Consider the following 17227-nt stretch of genomic DNA (forward strand, 5'->3'; position numbering starts at 1 on the left):
GGAATGGAAAATGAGAGCCCTCCACACAGACTTTCAGCCACCACTACTACCAGCTCAAGTCTTTCAGCCACCACCTCCATCATAGACTTATACCCACGGTGCATCCTGAAATTAAAGTAGGTGATATTTCTCTTTAATTTTAAAGCGTTAAGTATTTCACCACAGGTTTTTGGAGAGGGATCTTACTTTCTCAAGTCCCTTAAACATTGAACTAAGTTTATTCTTTGAGAAGTTTCTGAGGAGAAGCCTTTCTATGCCTGTTTCCTCATCTGTAAAGTGGGAGATAATAATGGTTAACTATTTCATAAAGTTCTTGTGAGGATTAAATGAGTCAATACGTGTGAAGGACCTAGAACAACATCCAACAGACACATACTAAATGTGTTTTCTAAACTTTGTTAATAACTTTTTCTATTTACAGTGCTTCTTGTTTGTGGTCATGACCTTTGTTTCATTTTATGCTCATACATTTTTCAGTTACAAAGCATTAACAGTGTCCTCCTAAAAGACTATTTCACCCCAATACCCTTCTGGAATAGAAGCAAATTTGGTTGATGGTTTATAAATTTTCACTTTCCAGTTCAGAGGCACTCAAACATCTCTATACATTTGCTTAGATCCAGTAGTGATTTTACCTATTTAGTTAGAAAATATATTACAGATAAAAGAATACAGCCAAGCTTTTAAATTAACTGGTAAATTTATTAATAACAATAGCATATACACACATTTGAAAACACACATGTAAGAAACATTAAGATTTAGTCTCTGATAATGTCTGGAGTCCATTTGGATTCATGAAGCCCCTGCAATCAACTCCAGGACCCCTTATCCAAAAGCAGAGTTTAATAGCTGATCAGACCATCAGTGCCATTATCAGCAGAATCAAGGCTTGGACAGAAAAATACAACATTCCATAATTACAATGAAATAAAACTAAAATGCAATCGTCCTTGCATCTGAGGGTACAAAGTTGGACAACGTTAGCTGCATGACCAGTGGACCACTCACTCTCAACCTCATTTTTAAAGGAATATTAACATTTTTTTTTTTCTCTCTGGGATCTTCCTGGATCAGGGATCGAACCTGTGTCTTCTGCACTGGCAGGCGGATTCTTTACCAGAGCCACCAGGGAAGCCCCAACCTCGTCTATTTTACAAGGCCTCCTGAAGACCAAATGAAACTGTGAATGTAAATGAAAAGTTCATCTCAGTGGGGAACAAAAGATCAGGATGGAAGGAGGGTGTCATAAATGAAGAAAGGAAAAGGATCTTCCAGTGAGCAATGTTCTGAATTTAATGAAAATCCAAAAGATTAGACCAAACTGAAAAGCATAAAGGACGGACTTAAAACTGCCACCTCCTCCTTAGCATAAATACACACACACAAAAATACAGCCCTCCTCCCAGCTGTTGCCCTGAGGTGACCATAGCCAACTTGGGAAAGGAGCTCAGAAACATTTCCATTTTCATCGTGTGTTCATGTACGTCTAATGGAAATGAACCGCATCCATCCATCCATCCATGAAGGCGATTTTTAAAAGAAAAGGGACAGAAAAATCAATTGAACAAATACTAACTCAGTAAGTACTTAAGTGTCCACTGTGTGCCAAGCACTGGTTGGCGGGGACGACATAGACGAAAACCAAACCAATAAAGTTTCTGTTAAGGTCTTGAGGAAAATGGTAAACAAGGAAAAAAAAAAAAAAACCTAATAGCAAAACAATTTCTGACAGCTGCTAGGAGGAACATAAAATAGTGAGGGACCAGAGACAGGAAGGAGAGGCGCAACTTCCCGAAGGTGTCTGAGGTGACGTTTGAGACCAAACTAAAATGACGAGTGCCTTGCAGTGACTTGACGCCTAAATACTTCGAGAAAAGAGAATTAAAAGCAAAAATGATCCACAAACCAAGAAACAACAGGAATCTCACAGCGCCGAAGTGAGCGGCGCAAACCAGAACCTAAGAATTCCGGAGCGGCGGGAGATTTTGAATATTCATGTCCAATCAGGGGAAGGCTGAGACCAGGCAGCGCGGGCTCAGTACGAAGTATCCCGAACCGTGGTGTCCACAAGAAGCCTCATCGCAAGGGCCTAACTGGTGATCCGGCACCCACGTAGCTGCCAAACTCGTTTAATTCTTCAGGGCTGTGATGCAGTGTTCGGAAGACCCGGGCTTGGTCGTGTCCAGGGGTCCTTTCTTAAATGTGGACAGCTAAAATCACTCACTTCGTTTTGGAACACAGGTGAAACGTACACCAACAGAGCCACCAGGACATAAGTCTAGGAGCAGTCTCAGTATCCTAATTTAGAACTGACTCATACGAAAGCTAAGCAGCAGTGAGGGTTAAGACGCGCCCTAGATTCAAAAGCAAAGCCAGTCACGCGCCAGGAATCTCAAGTCATAAGGGCTTAAAAAGCTCCGTGTGTCATCTTCCATTACTTTTAGCCAACTAGAGTAACTTACTTTGTGAGGAACTGAGGAAAAACAAGTGAACAAGGCTCTTTTCTGGTGATTAGGTGGGTGGCTCTGAAAAGAGCCTTTGGAAAATCAAGCGGCTTTGCGACTCGTGCGAGCGCCGCGTCCCGGCAGGGACTCACTTGGAGCTGGTGTACTTGGTGACCGCCTTGGTGCCCTCGGACACGGCGTGCTTCGCCAGCTCGCCGGGCAGCAGCAGGCGCACTGCCGTCTGGATCTCCCGAGACGTGATGGTCGAGCGCTTGTTGTAATGCGCCAAGCGCGACGCTTCGCCCGCGATGCGCTCGAAGATGTCGTTGACAAACGAGTTCATGATGCCCATGGCCTTGGACGAGATGCCGGTGTCCGGGTGCACCTGCTTCAGCACCTTGTACACGTAGATGGAATAGCTCTCCTTACGGCTGCGCTTGCGCTTCTTGCCGTCCTTTTTCTGGGCTTTGGTGACGGCTTTCTTGGAGCCCTTCTTGGGCGCGGGAGCGGATTTTGCCGGCTCAGGCATTGTGGAACAACACCGTTTGGCAAAAAAAGAGGTATGAGAATGGGCGGGCCTGATCCATTTATAACCACCGTATGCAAATTAAGGCTCCAAAAGTCTTACATTTCCATTGGTCCGCGGAGAGACCTTACGTTATCAGTAATAGCTACGGAGCAACCCCGACTCTTTAACCTTATTGGCCGTTTCAGGAGCCAATTTAGGACCAATGAAAAGCTCGTTCCTGACCCCACCCCTCGGGAAACTTATAAAGGCTTTCCAAGTGCTGATATTTTAAATCGTTTGCCGAGGGGATCTGATCTTTAACTGTACTGCCCTTTAATCATGTCTGGTCGTGGAAAGCAGGGAGGCAAGGCCCGCGCAAAGGCCAAGTCGCGTTCGTCCCGCGCAGGCTTGCAGTTCCCGGTAGGGCGAGTACACCGCCTGCTGCGCAAAGGCAACTACGCTGAGCGGGTGGGGGCCGGCGCGCCCGTCTACATGGCGGCGGTCCTGGAGTACCTGACCGCCGAAATCCTGGAGCTGGCCGGCAACGCGGCGCGCGATAACAAGAAAACGCGCATCATCCCTCGTCACCTGCAGCTGGCCATCCGCAACGACGAAGAGCTGAACAAGCTGTTGGGCAAGGTCACCATCGCCCAGGGCGGCGTTCTGCCCAACATCCAGGCTGTTCTATTACCAAAGAAAACCGAAAGCCATAAGGCCAAAAGCAAATAAAGCCTTACAAAGTAAACCAAAGAACAAAGGCTCTTTTTAGAGCCACCCAAGTTTTCAAAAAAAGAGCTAATGCGCTATTTTGTGATCAGCCCTTTATTTTGACACTTTGGTGGTGGCTCTTAAAAGAGCCTTTGGGGTGAGTAGGGATGGTATCAAGCCTCTTAATTACTTATTCTTGCCAGGCTTGTGACTCTCCGTTTTTTTGGGCAATAAGACTGCCTGGATGTTGGGTAAGACACCGCCCTGGGCAATAGTGACACCCCCGAGTAACTTGTTGAGCTCTTCATCATTTCTCACGGCCAGTTGCAAATGGCGAGGTATGATACGCGTCTTCTTGTTGTCTCGGGCAGCGTTGCCCGCCAGCTCCAGGATTTCCGCGGTCAGGTACTCCAGGACCGCCGCCAAGTACACCGGTGCGCCGGCCCCCACCCTTTCGGCGTAGTTGCCTTTGCGCAGCAGGCGGTGCACTCGCCCTACGGGGAACTGAAGGCCAGCGCGGGATGAGCGCGACTTAGCCTTGGCCCGAGCTTTGCCTCCTTGCTTTCCGCGGCCTGACATTACTGCTAAAACTGCAGTTACAGCTTCTTTTTCAAGGAGAAGAATATGGCAAGGATAACCAATTTGATGTAATTTATAAGAGCTACCGGGAGGGGTGAAGGGAAGTGGTTTGATTGGCTAAAAGCGGAGTCCGATCGAACAGCCAATAGGAAAGCGAAAAGCAGACTCTTCGTTTGCATCTTGCGCTACGAGGAAATGACGGCTTCTGTAAGTACCTACCAATCGTTGTGAGCCACATTAAAGCCCTTTATTTGCATGCCAGGATTTTTAAAGTGAAGGCTTTCAAACAAAACGCTCTTCTGTTTTGCTTTATTTACTGAATGGTAATTTTTTTCTAGCTTAGGGATGGTAGGTTTTTTTCCGGTTTACACCAAGGGAAATCCCAAAAAGGATCCTAAAGGGCTGCGGAGAGCCTTTAGCAGATGCAGTTACTCCCATTCAAGGGTCCCGAATTCTGAAGCTAATTATCCCTTGAAACCTTCCTCCTTTAATGGCTTGTTAAAGCCAGACTACCTTAAAAATTTTAGTACTGAGGCCTCTTTTCTTTCGATTTAGTTGTTGCCAGCGGTGTGGCTTCGCCCCACCCCCACCCCCACCCGTTTCTGTTCCTCAGACTCCGGTTTAACCGAGGACCATTTCCTTCTCAGGGGATCTTTCCGACCCAGAGATCGGATCCGGGTCTCCAGCATTCCAGACAGGTGGAGCTCAGAATAGGATGTCATCCTCCTCTTGACCTCCAGGAGGCGTCCCAAACCGCCTTCAGTTTGAAGGCGTCTTTCCCTCGGCCTTCAAAACGTCGCCCTCCGTCTTTGGGGCTGCTGCTTTTCCTCTGCCCTTGTTTAAATCCCAGTGTTCGGCTCGGCTCTGCCCCACTACTCGCCTTTTCCGCGCACTCCTCCATTCTTCACTCTTCCTGAAGTCGTACCCAGTTCAGTGCTTTCAACTAGGACTTGTTGCAGAAGCTCAGGCCTATATACCTGTTTATTGGATACTTCAACTTATCTGTCCCAATAACTCATAACCTATCCAAAACCTATCCAAAAGCAAACTCATCCAGTCGCCGCCACCCCCACCCCCCCAGCTCCCCTCTCTTTGTTCTTTCCCTGAATTGCACCAACAGTCTGCCCAGTACCTGAGCTAACATCTACAGTTTCCTGCATCTTACAGCATATATTCATGAATATTCCTGAGTATTCATTGGAGGGACTGATGTTGAAGCTGAAACCCCAATACTTTGGCCACCTGATGCGAAGAGCTGACTCACTGGGAAAGACCCTGATGCTGGGAAAGATTGAAGGCGGGAGGAGAAGGGGACGACAGAGGATGAGATGGTTGGATGGCATCATCAGCTCAATGGACATGAGTTTGAGTAAACTCCAGGAGTTGATAATGGACAGGGAGGCCTGGCGTGCTGCAGTCCATGGGATCTCAAAGAGGACAGCATATATACATGGTTATTTAACTTCAGCCTTTTCCTCCATGATCTTAGACTCAGCAACAGTCCCTAGAGACTCCTTTGCCTAATCCTCCACTTAACCTTCCAAAGAAATCTTTCCTGAAAGTTCCATTTCTTAGCCTCCCATCCCTGGGAGTTCTACATCTGCACACCATTTTCACCCTTTTCTAAATATCCCACAAAGTTGAAACCGCTGAAATGTCTTGGGGGCTCTGTAGAGCTTCCAAGCTTCCATTCTTTATGTCTTAAGTGCAGAAAGAATTCAGCAAGAGGCAAATTGATAGATTAAAAAGTGATTTATTAAAATAGGGCACTTATGAGGCTTACAAGTGGAAGGGTGAGAGAGGGTGCCATGCCCTGAGAATTTAAGTGGGTTGCAGTTTTATAATCAAAGAAAAAGGGGGGCAGGGAGACTACCTTCTTCCTCATTGAGTGGATATCAAGCTTCCATCACCAGTCCCTCCACGTCCGCAGGGGTGTTTTCTCCTCCCTACATGGTCAACCTGGGACTGTCACGGCACAATAGAAGTGAGCAAAAAGGCAGTTCAGCTCAGTTGCTCGGTTGTGTCTGACACTGCGACCCCATGAATTGCAGCACACCAGGCCTCCCTGTCCATCACCAACTCCCAGAGTTTACCCAAACTCATGTCCATTCAGTCGGTGATGCCATCCAGCCGTCTCATCCTCTGTTGACCCCTTCTCCTGGCATCAGGGTCTTTACCAATGAGTCAACTCTTCACATGAGGTGGCCAAAGTATTGGGGCTTTCAGCTTCAGCATCAATCCTTCCAATGAACACCCAGGACTGATCTCCTTTAGGATGAACTGGTTCAATCTCCTTTCAGTCCAAGGGACTCTCAAGAGTCTTCTCCAACACCATAGTTCAAAAGCCTCAGTTCTTCAGGGCTCAGCTTTCTCACATCCTTACATGACCACTAGAAAAACCATAGCCTTGACTAGACGGACTTTTGTTGGCAAAGTAATGTCTTTGCTTTTTAATATGCTGTCTAGGTTGGTCATAACTTTCCTTCCAAGGAGTAAGCGCCTTGTAATTTCATGGCTGCAGTCACCATCTGCAGTGATCTTGCAGCCCAAAAAAACAAAGTCAGCTGCTGTTTCCTCTGTTTCCCCATCTATTTGCCATGAAGTGGTGGGACCAGATGCCATGATCTTAGTTTTCTGAATGTTGAGCTTTAAGCCAACTTTTTCACTCTCCTCTTTCACTTTCATCAAGAGGCTTTTTAGGTCCTCTTCACTTTCTGCCATAAGGGTAGTGTCATTTGCATATCTGAGGTTATTGATATTTCTCCCAGAAATCTTGATTCTAGCTTGTGCTTCTTCCAGCCCAGCGTTTCTCGTGATGTACTCTGCATGTAAGTTAAATAAGCAGGGTGACAATATACAGCCTTGATGTACTCCTTTTCTTATTTGGAAAAGGCAGTAACATATACTAAAAGTGGTGAGTCATTTCAAGTTTCAATTTAATGTCACCGTTTCTTTATATTTTTTGTTTTTAATATGTGCAGGGAAGTTTGTCCTAGGAATCAGTTTACTGAGCTCATTGGGCAGGATGTGGGTCTCATGCCACCGTTGTTTTATTGTTTGGGGGTTTTTGTTGTGTGGTTTTGTTGCTAAGCAAGCCTGCTTGGTTTTGAAGTTAAGCAAACCTGAACTCTTGCATGATCATTAACTTCCAGGGGTTTCCCATACATTTTTCTTTACTTACAATCCTCTAATGGGATTAATTTATTCCTTTACTTTGTCGCTATCAAGGCCAGAGAAGGTAGAATGCTATAGAGAAAAGAATAGACTTAAATTTTTACTTTGAGCTCCTTTATAGTGTTCCTCTTTTTATCCTCAGCTTTGCCCAACTGACATTTACTGAGTACATGCTAACTATCAGGCAATGGCTACACAGATAATTGAGACTGATACAAAGACGTCTGTAATGAGATGCCTCTAGAAAATGAAGGAAAGCTGACTCTGTAAGTTAAAACAGTTAATATCAGCTATCTGTAGCGCTTACCTCTGGTTAAGAATGCTAGTGTAGATTTATGAAACCAAGTCAAAAGTAATGGGAATGCTTCCTCAATAGTAGGATGTAACTGAAGATAATTCTAACCGAACTGATTATAGCATTTCAGAAGATGCATATATTAATGGAAAGACATGGTCCACAGAGCATCTAATGGGGCAATTACAGTGGGAATGTGTTGCGTTTCTCTAATACTATGTGTTTGCTAGACACAAAGGTTTAGTTATTATACAAAATTCCTTGGTGAAAGCATCAGCTTGTTCTCATAGCTGGGGTGAAATATTTCCGAAGATTGTTCAACTCTGTTAGCTCAGATTCTGCTCTCAATTAACAACTTTCCAATTATTCTATTTCAAGGTTAAAATATGAGACTGAGAAGGGAAGAACTAGTATGGGAAGATTTATCTATCACTAAAAGTTAATTAATTTGCATTCTGAACTCATCAACAACTTGTGTATTTTGTTAGTGTAACTTTCTCCCCAAGAAGCCAGTCAACTCTGGAAGTTCTGATGGTGCTGGTTTAGTCGCTAAGTCATGTCTGACTGTTGCAACCCCATGGACTGTAGTCTGCCAGGCTTCTCTGTCCATGGGATTCTCCAGAGAAGAATACTGGAGTGGATTGCCATTTCCTTCTCCAGAAGTTCTAACAGTGTCAGCTTTTCAGGCCTACAGAGCACAAAACGAAATAGTACAGACCCCACAACAACTCTGGTACCGGTACCTTCAAGGCCCTGCTTGAGGGGCCAGCTGACCTCCCACTCTCTTTGATCTCTGAACTGTTTTTATTTCTATTACAGTGACCCTGTGCTACTGGGAAGGGTGAAGGGAAAAAGAGATTACATTGAACCCTTGTTCAGTAAGATAAACCCTGTGCTAGGGGCTACCTATGAAGTATTTAGATATACAGTCATACTTTGGTACCAGGAACCCCCCAGTGGATACTAAAATCTGAAGATGTTCAAGTCTCTACATAAAATGGTGTGCGTGAGTTGCTTAGTTGGGCTTGCCTCATAGCTCAGTTGGTAAAGAATCTGTCTGCAATGCAGGAGACCCCAGTTTGATTCCTGGGTCGGAAGATCTGCTGGAGAAGGAAGGGATAGGCTACCTACTCCAGTATTCTTGGGCTTCTCTTGTGGCTCAGCTGGTAAAGACGCCACCCACAATGCGAGAGACCTGGCTTTGATCCCTGGGTTGGGAAGATCCCTGCTTTAGTCGTGTCCAACTTTGCAACCCTATGGGCTGTGGCCCGCCAGGTTCCTCCGTCCATGGGATTCTCCAGGCAAGAATACTGCAGTGGGTTGCCATGCCCTGCTCCAAGGGATCGAACCCAGGTCTCCTGCATTGCAAATTCTTTACCACTGAGCCAACGGGGAAGCCCTGTAAAATGGTGTAGTATTTGCATATAACCTACGCATATCCTCCCGGATAGTTTAAAGTATGTCTAGATTACTTTTAATACCTAATACAATGTAAATGTTATGTAAATAGTTGTAAACAAAATGTAAAACTATGTACATAGTTGCCAAGGCAGGGCAAATTCTAGTTTTGCTTTTTGAAACTTTCTGGGTTTTTTTTTTTTTTTTCCCAAATATCTTCTACCCACAGTTGGTTGAATCCTCAGATTCAGAACCCATGGATACCAAAGGCCGACTGAAATTGTTTCACAAATAAGGAAACAAAGACTCAGAGGAATTTAAGCACTTGCTGCTGAAGGTCACACAGCCACTTACAAAGACATGATTAGAACCAAGGTCGGCCTCACTAAAAGTCTGTGCTCTTCATCCCTCCAAGCCCATTGCTTCACTAACGAGATTATGGTCTTCATGAAGTCACTGTGCCCGGCCTTGCTTCCTCCCTGTTAGGGAGAGCTGGAGAAATAGTTTAGAAAAGAAGATGCTAGTTCTCTAAGGGTATAATTTTATTTGTTTATGCAAAAAAAAAAAAAAGTTTATTACCCTTCTAAGAACCAGGTGGAAGGAATAAAGGACTCCTGATTTAAAGGTGAAGAAGACATGGTCTCACCCTTGAAGTGGTCCCAGAAAGGAAGTGAGACCAGTCTATCAGCAGGACATGAACAGAGATGTGGGTACACTGAGGCTATGTGTGTGGGAGTAGGGAGGCTTCATGAAAAGGAGGCGATATCTCATGGAAGCATTAGGAGGACTTTGTGGGTCAAGAGGAGACCAAAAGCATTCTAGCCAAAGGCAGCTTTGTCTGCAGTGGCACGGAGCTGTCCCACGTGGGACGGCCTGGCTCGTGCCGTTGATGATGTGCAGCTCAGCATGGGGTGCTGAGGGTGGAGTTGGGGAAAAGTGGAAAGGAGTATGGTTGGAATGATGGAGTGGAGCTCGAATGCACTAAATGTTTGATTAACTAGATTGCCTGCTTAGGAATTCAGTTGCTTTCAGTTAAAAATCCCAGAGGTGTTAAAGGGGCTAAGATCAGTCTATTGGTGAAGGTGTTCAGCTTTTACAAATGGCCTACTCTGTTATATATTTTAATGGCTCTGGTAAGAATGCTGGGAAAGGAACTCCAGGGAGCAATAGATAGTAATTGAGGCTGATATAATTTGTAGGGTATTGGCCTATCTGGATTTATCTAATAAGGATTTATAGCTAGATAAAATCTAAAGTGTTAAATCTAATTCCACTCCTCTCATATGCTCTGTAGCTCTCCCTCTAACAGGGAGGAAACAAGGCTTGCTTCATGAAGCCCATAATCTCGTTAGTGAAGTAGTGTGCTTGGAGGGATGAAGAGCACAGACTTTGAGTAAGGCCAACCTTGGTTCTAATCATGTCTTTGTAAGTGGCTGTGTGACCTTCAGCAGCAAGTGCTTAAATTCCTCTGAGCCTTGGTTTACTTATTTGTGAAACAATTATAGTTGGCCTTTGGTCAACAAACCACTCTCCAGATGCTAGCTATCAACAGTGGACTCTGGTAGCCAGAGTGACAGAAGATACAATAGAAGTTCATCAATTAAAGAAAAATAATATACCCTACCATAATAGAGTTGTTAGAATAAATGAGAATTAAATATAAGGAGCCTAATACAGAGCTGGAACCTGAGAGGCCAAAATGCTGGATTAGGAGGCAGAATAACTTAATGGTTAAGAGTTCAAATTCTGCAGCCTGACTCCTGAGTTTGCTTACTAGATCTATGACCATAGACTAATTAATTAATTTATTATTTAACCTGTAAGGGTCTCTGCTTCCTCAAAATGGTAAAGCCAGAGTAATAACAGTAGCTACTTCATGGACTTGTTGCAAGAATTAAGAGTTCATTTAGAATAATACCTGTCACCAACGAAGCATCCTCCCACCATTCCCCACCACTGTCACTGGATTAACAAATTACAAGGCACTCACCAAAAACAAGTGCTAAAGATTCCATCTCTTTAACATCATTCTAATTGTTTTACTTCTCTCTCTCGAGCCCATTTCCTGTCTTCACTCAGATTATCTTTCACCAGACTACTGCTAAAGGCTCTTCTATTCTTTTTGCTTCAGTTCTTTTTATTCCCCTAATATATTCACACACTAGCCAAAGTGATCCTCTCAAGAAAATCTTATTTTCTCTCTTTATACCTTTTCCCAGGTGATTTCACTCCCCTCCTTCCCACTTTCCTACCTCCCTTCCACTGCCCATGATCTCATTTCATCATCAGCTCTTGCTTCTCAGATGCCAAAATTAATAAACAAAATCTTAACGACAGAGTATTACATAGACTCAAAAATCTCCTACAATTACAAATGGACAATAAAAATTTTACAATTTTTTCTGAGAGATACCACCTTAATTAACTGATCAGAATTATCATTAACAATAGGACAAAGCAAATTATATGCCTCCTAAATATTGAATCCTTCTCACTGAACTATCACTTCTGCAGTTTTCCTGCCAAAAGTGTATATCCTAAATCTGAATCAGAAAGAAACATTAGAGAAACCCAAATTGAGGGATAGTCAACAAAATAAATGGTCTATGTGTGCGTGCTAAGTCATTTCAGTTGTGTCAGACTCCTTGCGATCCTATGGCCTGTAGCCCACCAGGCTCCTCTGTCCGTGGAATTCTCCAGGCAAGAATACTGGAGTGGGTTACCATGCCCTCCTCCAGGGGGTTTTCCCAGCCCAGGAATCAAACCCTGTGTTTCCTGCATTGGCAGGTGGGTTCTTTACCACTAGCACCACCTGAAAAGCCCAGATGGTCTGTACTCATCAAAAATGTCAATCATGAAAGACAAAGACTAAGGAACTATTCCAGATTAATGGAGGCCACAGAGACATAACTGAATACAGCATGTGATCCTAGACTAGATCCTGGCCCAGATTTTTTTTTTTTTTCATTTTCTATAAAGGACATTATGGGACAATGACAAATTTTCAGTAAAATCTGTAATACTGTATCAATGTTAGTTTCCAAAATTTGACAATTATACTGTAGTTACGTGAGAAAAAAAATTTTACTAAGAATGTATTAGCAAATATATATTAGAGCTCCAGAGAAACAGAACAAAAAGATAAATATGCAGAGAATAAGGGAAAACAAGCAAAAGAGAGAGAGATTTATTATAAGCAGTTGGCTCACATGATAATAGAGGCTGACAAGTCCCTAGATCTGCAGGGTGAGTCAGCAAGCTGGAAACCCAGGAGAGCTGATTGTGTAAGTTACAGTTCAAGCCCGAAGGTCTGAGAACCAAGAGAAGCAGTGCTATAGTGCCAGTCAAAAGCCAACAGGCTGGAGACCCAGAAAGTGCCAGTGTTTCAGTTCAAGTCTGAAGGCAGGAAAAAAGCCAGTGTCCCAGTTCAAAGGCAATCAGGCCAGAAAAAACACTTTTTCAGAGAGGGTTAGCCTTTTTGTTCTGTTCAGGCCTTTAACTGATTGGATGAGACCCAGCCACAACAGGGAGCGCAATCGGCTTTACTCAGCCTACCAATTTAAATCTCATCCAAAACCACCCAGAATAACATTTGCCCAAATATCTGGGCACCCTGTGGCCCAGTCAAGTTGACACTTAAAATTAACCATTGCGAGTAGTTAGAGGTAAATGGGCTCGATCTCTGAAGCTTTCTCTCAGATGGTTCAGAAAAAAATTATATATGTGTAGATAGAGAAGAAATAAAAGCAATCATGATAAAATGTTAATATTTGGATAATGTGGGTATCAGGGTGAGCAGTATACAGAATTATTTGTACTATTTGTAGTTATTTGTAATTTCTGTAGCTCTGAAAGCACTTAAGAAAGTTAAAATGCATACACACACAGAACCATATATCCAACATGACATCTCTTCTTGGATATCATAAAGACACTTCGAACTCAAGTCCAAAAAGAATTGGACACCTAGTCTTCCCCACCCTTCCAACCCTTCTTCCAAAATTCCGTATCTTAGGGAACAAATGCCATCCATCTTGATGCACAAAGCTGATAATTATCCTTCATACTTTCCCTCCCGTAATTAGCCCATCACCACACCCTATGGGTTTTACCCTCCTAATGTATACCTTGTACCCACAATTTCTTTCCATCTCCACCTCCACCACCACCATGGTCTAAGACATCAACATTCTCACCTAGACTGCTACACCAGCCTCCAAACTGGTCTTCCTGCTTGTGCCATTACCTCCTTTACGGTTCTCACACTGAAGCCAAGGAGCTTTGCAAAATACAGATTTAAAGATGGCTAAATGCAATGCATGATTCTTGACTTTCAAAAAATAAAGGCACTAATGAGACAACTGGGGAGATTTGAATATCAACTGTATATTAGATAATAGTATTGAACAAATGTTAAATGTCTTCGGTGCCGTAATGGTATTGTGGTTATATAGGAAAATGTCCTTGTCTTAGAAGATACATGCTTAAGTATACAGCAGTGATTCATGGGATTATCGTGGTAAGAATACTGGAGTGGGTTGCTACTTCCTACTTCAGGGTAGCTTCCCCAGCCAGGGATCGATCTACAAGATCAATTGGCAATAAAATGGATCAATCCCCATTACGCAGCGATTATCGTTTTCTTTGCAACTTCTCAGGTTCAGAACCTCCTAGGACCCCAAGAGGGTCTTCTCCAGCTGCTCAGAGGTAAAAGAATCTGCCTGCTCTGTGATGCGTAAGACTCAGGAAACCTGGATCTTCCCTATAGCTCAGATGGTAAATAATCTGCCTGCAACGTAGGAGATCTGGATTCGATTCCTGGGTAAGGAAGATCCCCGAGAGAAGGGCATGGCAACCCGCTCCAATAGTCTAGCCTGGAGAATCCCGTGGACAGAGGAATTTGGCGGGCTACAGTCCTTAGGGACGCAAAGAGTCGCAAAGGCACCACAAAAGTGACTGAGCATGCACGCACGCAAGACCTCTAGAGACAAGCAGAGACTACAGTTCCCGTGAGCCCTCACCTGCCTGGTCTATCGCGTAGCGAGGACTCCATTTCCCAGAGTGCCTCTGGACGCGAGATCTGCATTCGCCCGGCTTGTCAGGAGTTCCGTCCCAGAGGGGGAACTGCGGTAGCCAAGCCTGAGTGCGAGGTAGAAAGGGTCCAGTTTGGGGTTCAGGGAGGGGGCATAGGGACAGTGGCTCAACCAAAAGCCCGGAGTTGCATATACCCTACTCTTCGAACCTCCAGCTCATTCTTTGAGAATCCCCTTAGAAGCGCGGGCTCGCTCTCTCTAATCATCGCCGCCCTTCAGCTGCTCTCTGCGAAGGGCACAATCCCCCACGTCACACAGAGGAAAGGGGCAGTGCCTCGCATCTCACTGTCTGTCGTCTAGACGGGCTCCCAGGGTGGACGCTGGCCGGAGGCGGGGGCTGGGGTGGTTGAGACTCTGATAGCAAGAGCGAGGTCCTGACCCTCACTGCCCCCGTCTTTGTCTCTGCCGTAGCCGATGCTGAGTGGGCAGCTGGTCGTACGCCTGTTCTCCATGGCCAGCCGTGTCTGCATGTCCCGGGGCAGCGCGGGATCAGGGGTCATCGGTCCCGTCGAGGCTGCCATTCGCACGAAGTTGGAGCAGGCCCTGAACCCCGAAGTGCTGGAGCTGCGTAACGAGAGCGGCGGCCACGCGGTCCCACCGGGTAGTGAGACCCATTTCCGCGTGGCGGTGGTGAGCTCTCGCTTTGAGGGACTGAGCCCCCTACAAAGGCATCGTTTGGTCCATGCGGCGCTGTCAGAAGAGCTGGCTGGGCCAGTCCACGCCCTGGCCATACAGGCGCGGACCCCCGCCCAGTGGAGGGAGAACCCTCAACTGGACACGAGCCCCCCCTGCCTAGGTGGGAGCAAGAAAAGTCGAACCTAACCCTGGACCGGAGAGAGGGAGGACCAGGATTCAAACGGGTTGCGTGAGAATAAACTAGTGGGGCTTTCTTCCATTTAATACAGTCTGGTATTTGTTAGAAACGAGTAATGTAATATGCCCATTTAACTGGCATATGCGTATTCTCAGGAGAGAGTAATTCATTTCACATTAAGGTTAAGCTAAGGAGGGCAGACAAAAGCTGCCCAGTTGTTTCATTTTAAATTGTGATTAAGGAATCGCCCGACTTTATAGAAGTTACTAGTAATCCTGTACATTAAAAGAGAAATTACACGAGGTGAATTGCAATGGTGTTAATGGCCTGCTGTCAGTGCTACAGATGTTCTTCGAAAAAGAAAGATACTTGAAGCCTGGGCATAGTCAGAAAGAGCTTCGTTAAGCCAGAAAAGACAGGAAAGTTGTTGCCAACAGGGCAAAGAGCCCAAGCAAGGGCAGAGAAGCTGGACTGGGCAGAGTTATTGGACAAAACAGCAGTTACGGATGCTTTTGAGCTTCAGGCTTGGGGGATGTTTGGCTTTCTAACAACCTGTCCATTTCCAAAAGGATTTGCATTTCTTGTGAGGAAAAAAAAAATCTTTAAAAAAAAACAAGCACCAAAGCAGTGAAGAGATCATAACCTAGGAAATGAGTATAGAAGATGGAGAAAACTTTACATAGCTTTTTTTCTTATGAGCCTTCCAAACGTTGTCATAATTCTGAGGGAAACAATGTCTAGATAAGCAATTTTCTGATGATCTCTGTGTGGAGATGGAACTTAGTAAAGAAAAGGCTTGGTTAACATTTATCCACTATTTCCGGCTAAAAAGTTTAGACTGCATCTGGTTGGGCAGTAGGGAGTCATCATTGAAGAGTTTTGAGAGAAGGATGGCAAAGAGCATTTTGGAGCAGTGATGTTAGTGGGTTGTCATAGGAAATTGGAGGTATGGAGAGTAAACACATGGTGAAGGCAGAACTTTGGCTGAGAGCTTAGCTGTTGAAATGGAAAGGGAGTTGATTTGAGAGCTATCATTTTTAAAAAGTCAAAAGGATTTGATTAGAACTGAAATGGACTACAGTGAGAGGGGAGTCAGTGGTAACCCTCAGGCAGGATTTTTAGATTTCCTCACAGATAAGAATTCCCAAGAGAGCTTGTTTAAAATATGGATTCTAGGTCACCTCTTTTCCAAAAAAAGGATTCTGAATCCACAAGTCAAGAATGGAATCTGGAATCTATATTTTTAAAAAAACACACACAAAAGGATTTGGAGTGAAGTTGGTTCTACTCTCAAGAAATATCACTCCCAGGTTATTTTCATTTGCGGAGTTTTTAGATTTTTTAAATTTGTTTTTGTAAATATTATTTTATTATGGCAAAACTTAATATGAGATCTACCTTCTTAACAAATGTTTAAGTGTATGATACATTATTACTGACAAGTACAATGTCATACAGCAGATCTCGAGTTTAATGTCTTGCTCAGCTGAAACTTAAGGCCTGTTGATTGATAATTCCCTATGTCCCTCTCCCCTCCCCACCCCACCCCCACCCCTAGCAGCCAACATCCCACTGATTCTATTCAACTATTATAGATAACTCATATAAGTAGAATAGTGCATATTTATCTTTCTGTGACTGGCTTATTTCACTTAACATAACGTCCTCATGGTTTATCACAGCAGAATTTCCTTTTTTTTTTAAGGCTGGCAAGTATTCCATTGTATGTATATATTACTTTTTCTTCAGGCATTTGTCAATGAACATTCAGGTTGTTTCCACATCTTAGCTATTGTGATAATGCTGCAATGAACATGAGAGTGCTAAAACTTCTCCAGGATCCTGATTTCACTTCTTTTGGGTAAATACCCAGAAGTGGGATTGCTGGATCATATGGTAGTTCTATTTTTAATTTTGAGAAACTTCCATATTTTCCAGAGTGGTTGCACCATTTTGTATTCCCACCAACAGTGTGCAGGGGTTCCAATATCTCCCCATCTTCATCAATACTTTATATTATATATATATATATTATATATATATATATATATATATATATATATATATATATATTATTTGGAGGCTTCCCTGTTGGCTCAGAGGGTAAAGCATCTGCCTGCAATCCTGGAGACCCAGGTTCGATCCCTGGGTTGGGAAGATCCCCTGGTGAAGGAAATGACAACCCACTCCAGTACTCTTGCCTGGAAAATT

The 17227-nt window shown here is 44.2% G+C and overlaps 4 protein-coding genes across 7 annotated transcripts; 2 read left to right on the forward strand and 2 right to left on the reverse strand.

Moving 5' to 3' along the window:
* Positions 1 to 681: 681 nt before the first annotated feature.
* H2BC21 (H2B clustered histone 21) lies at positions 682 to 3023 on the reverse strand. Its single transcript, XM_020899884.2, has one exon. The coding sequence runs from the start codon at positions 2974 to 2976 to the stop codon at positions 2596 to 2598; it is 381 nt and encodes a 126-aa protein (XP_020755543.1). The 5' UTR covers positions 2977 to 3023; the 3' UTR covers positions 682 to 2595.
* A 204-nt stretch (positions 3024 to 3227) lies between these two features.
* Positions 3228 to 3712, forward strand: LOC110141130 (histone H2A type 2-C). Its single transcript, XM_020899882.2, has one exon. The coding sequence runs from the start codon at positions 3295 to 3297 to the stop codon at positions 3682 to 3684; it is 390 nt and encodes a 129-aa protein (XP_020755541.1). The 5' UTR covers positions 3228 to 3294; the 3' UTR covers positions 3685 to 3712.
* Positions 3713 to 3761: 49 nt separating this feature from the next.
* Positions 3762 to 4309, reverse strand: LOC110141129 (histone H2A type 2-B). Its single transcript, XM_020899881.2, has one exon. The coding sequence runs from the start codon at positions 4240 to 4242 to the stop codon at positions 3850 to 3852; it is 393 nt and encodes a 130-aa protein (XP_020755540.1). The 5' UTR covers positions 4243 to 4309; the 3' UTR covers positions 3762 to 3849.
* Positions 4275 to 15318, forward strand: BOLA1 (bolA family member 1). Of its 4 annotated transcripts, XM_070467276.1 has the most exons (4): positions 4275 to 4449; positions 7559 to 7682; positions 13768 to 13931; positions 14614 to 15318. In XM_070467276.1, exon 4 carries the CDS (start codon positions 14617 to 14619, stop codon positions 15022 to 15024), a length of 408 nt encoding a protein of 135 aa, XP_070323377.1. In that variant the 5' UTR covers positions 4275 to 4449; positions 7559 to 7682; positions 13768 to 13931; positions 14614 to 14616; the 3' UTR covers positions 15025 to 15318. The 4 variants fall into 4 exon arrangements, with proteins under 4 accessions (XP_070323377.1, XP_070323376.1, XP_020755538.1 ...); XM_070467275.1 differs by lacking the exon at positions 7559 to 7682; XM_020899879.2 differs by lacking the exons at positions 7559 to 7682; positions 13768 to 13931.
* The last annotated feature ends 1909 nt before the right edge of the window (positions 15319 to 17227 follow it).

The sequence above is a fragment of the Odocoileus virginianus genome, chromosome 5 (genome assembly GCF_023699985.2).
Source record: "Odocoileus virginianus isolate 20LAN1187 ecotype Illinois chromosome 5, Ovbor_1.2, whole genome shotgun sequence".
Taxonomy (NCBI): Eukaryota; Metazoa; Chordata; class Mammalia; order Artiodactyla; family Cervidae; genus Odocoileus; species Odocoileus virginianus.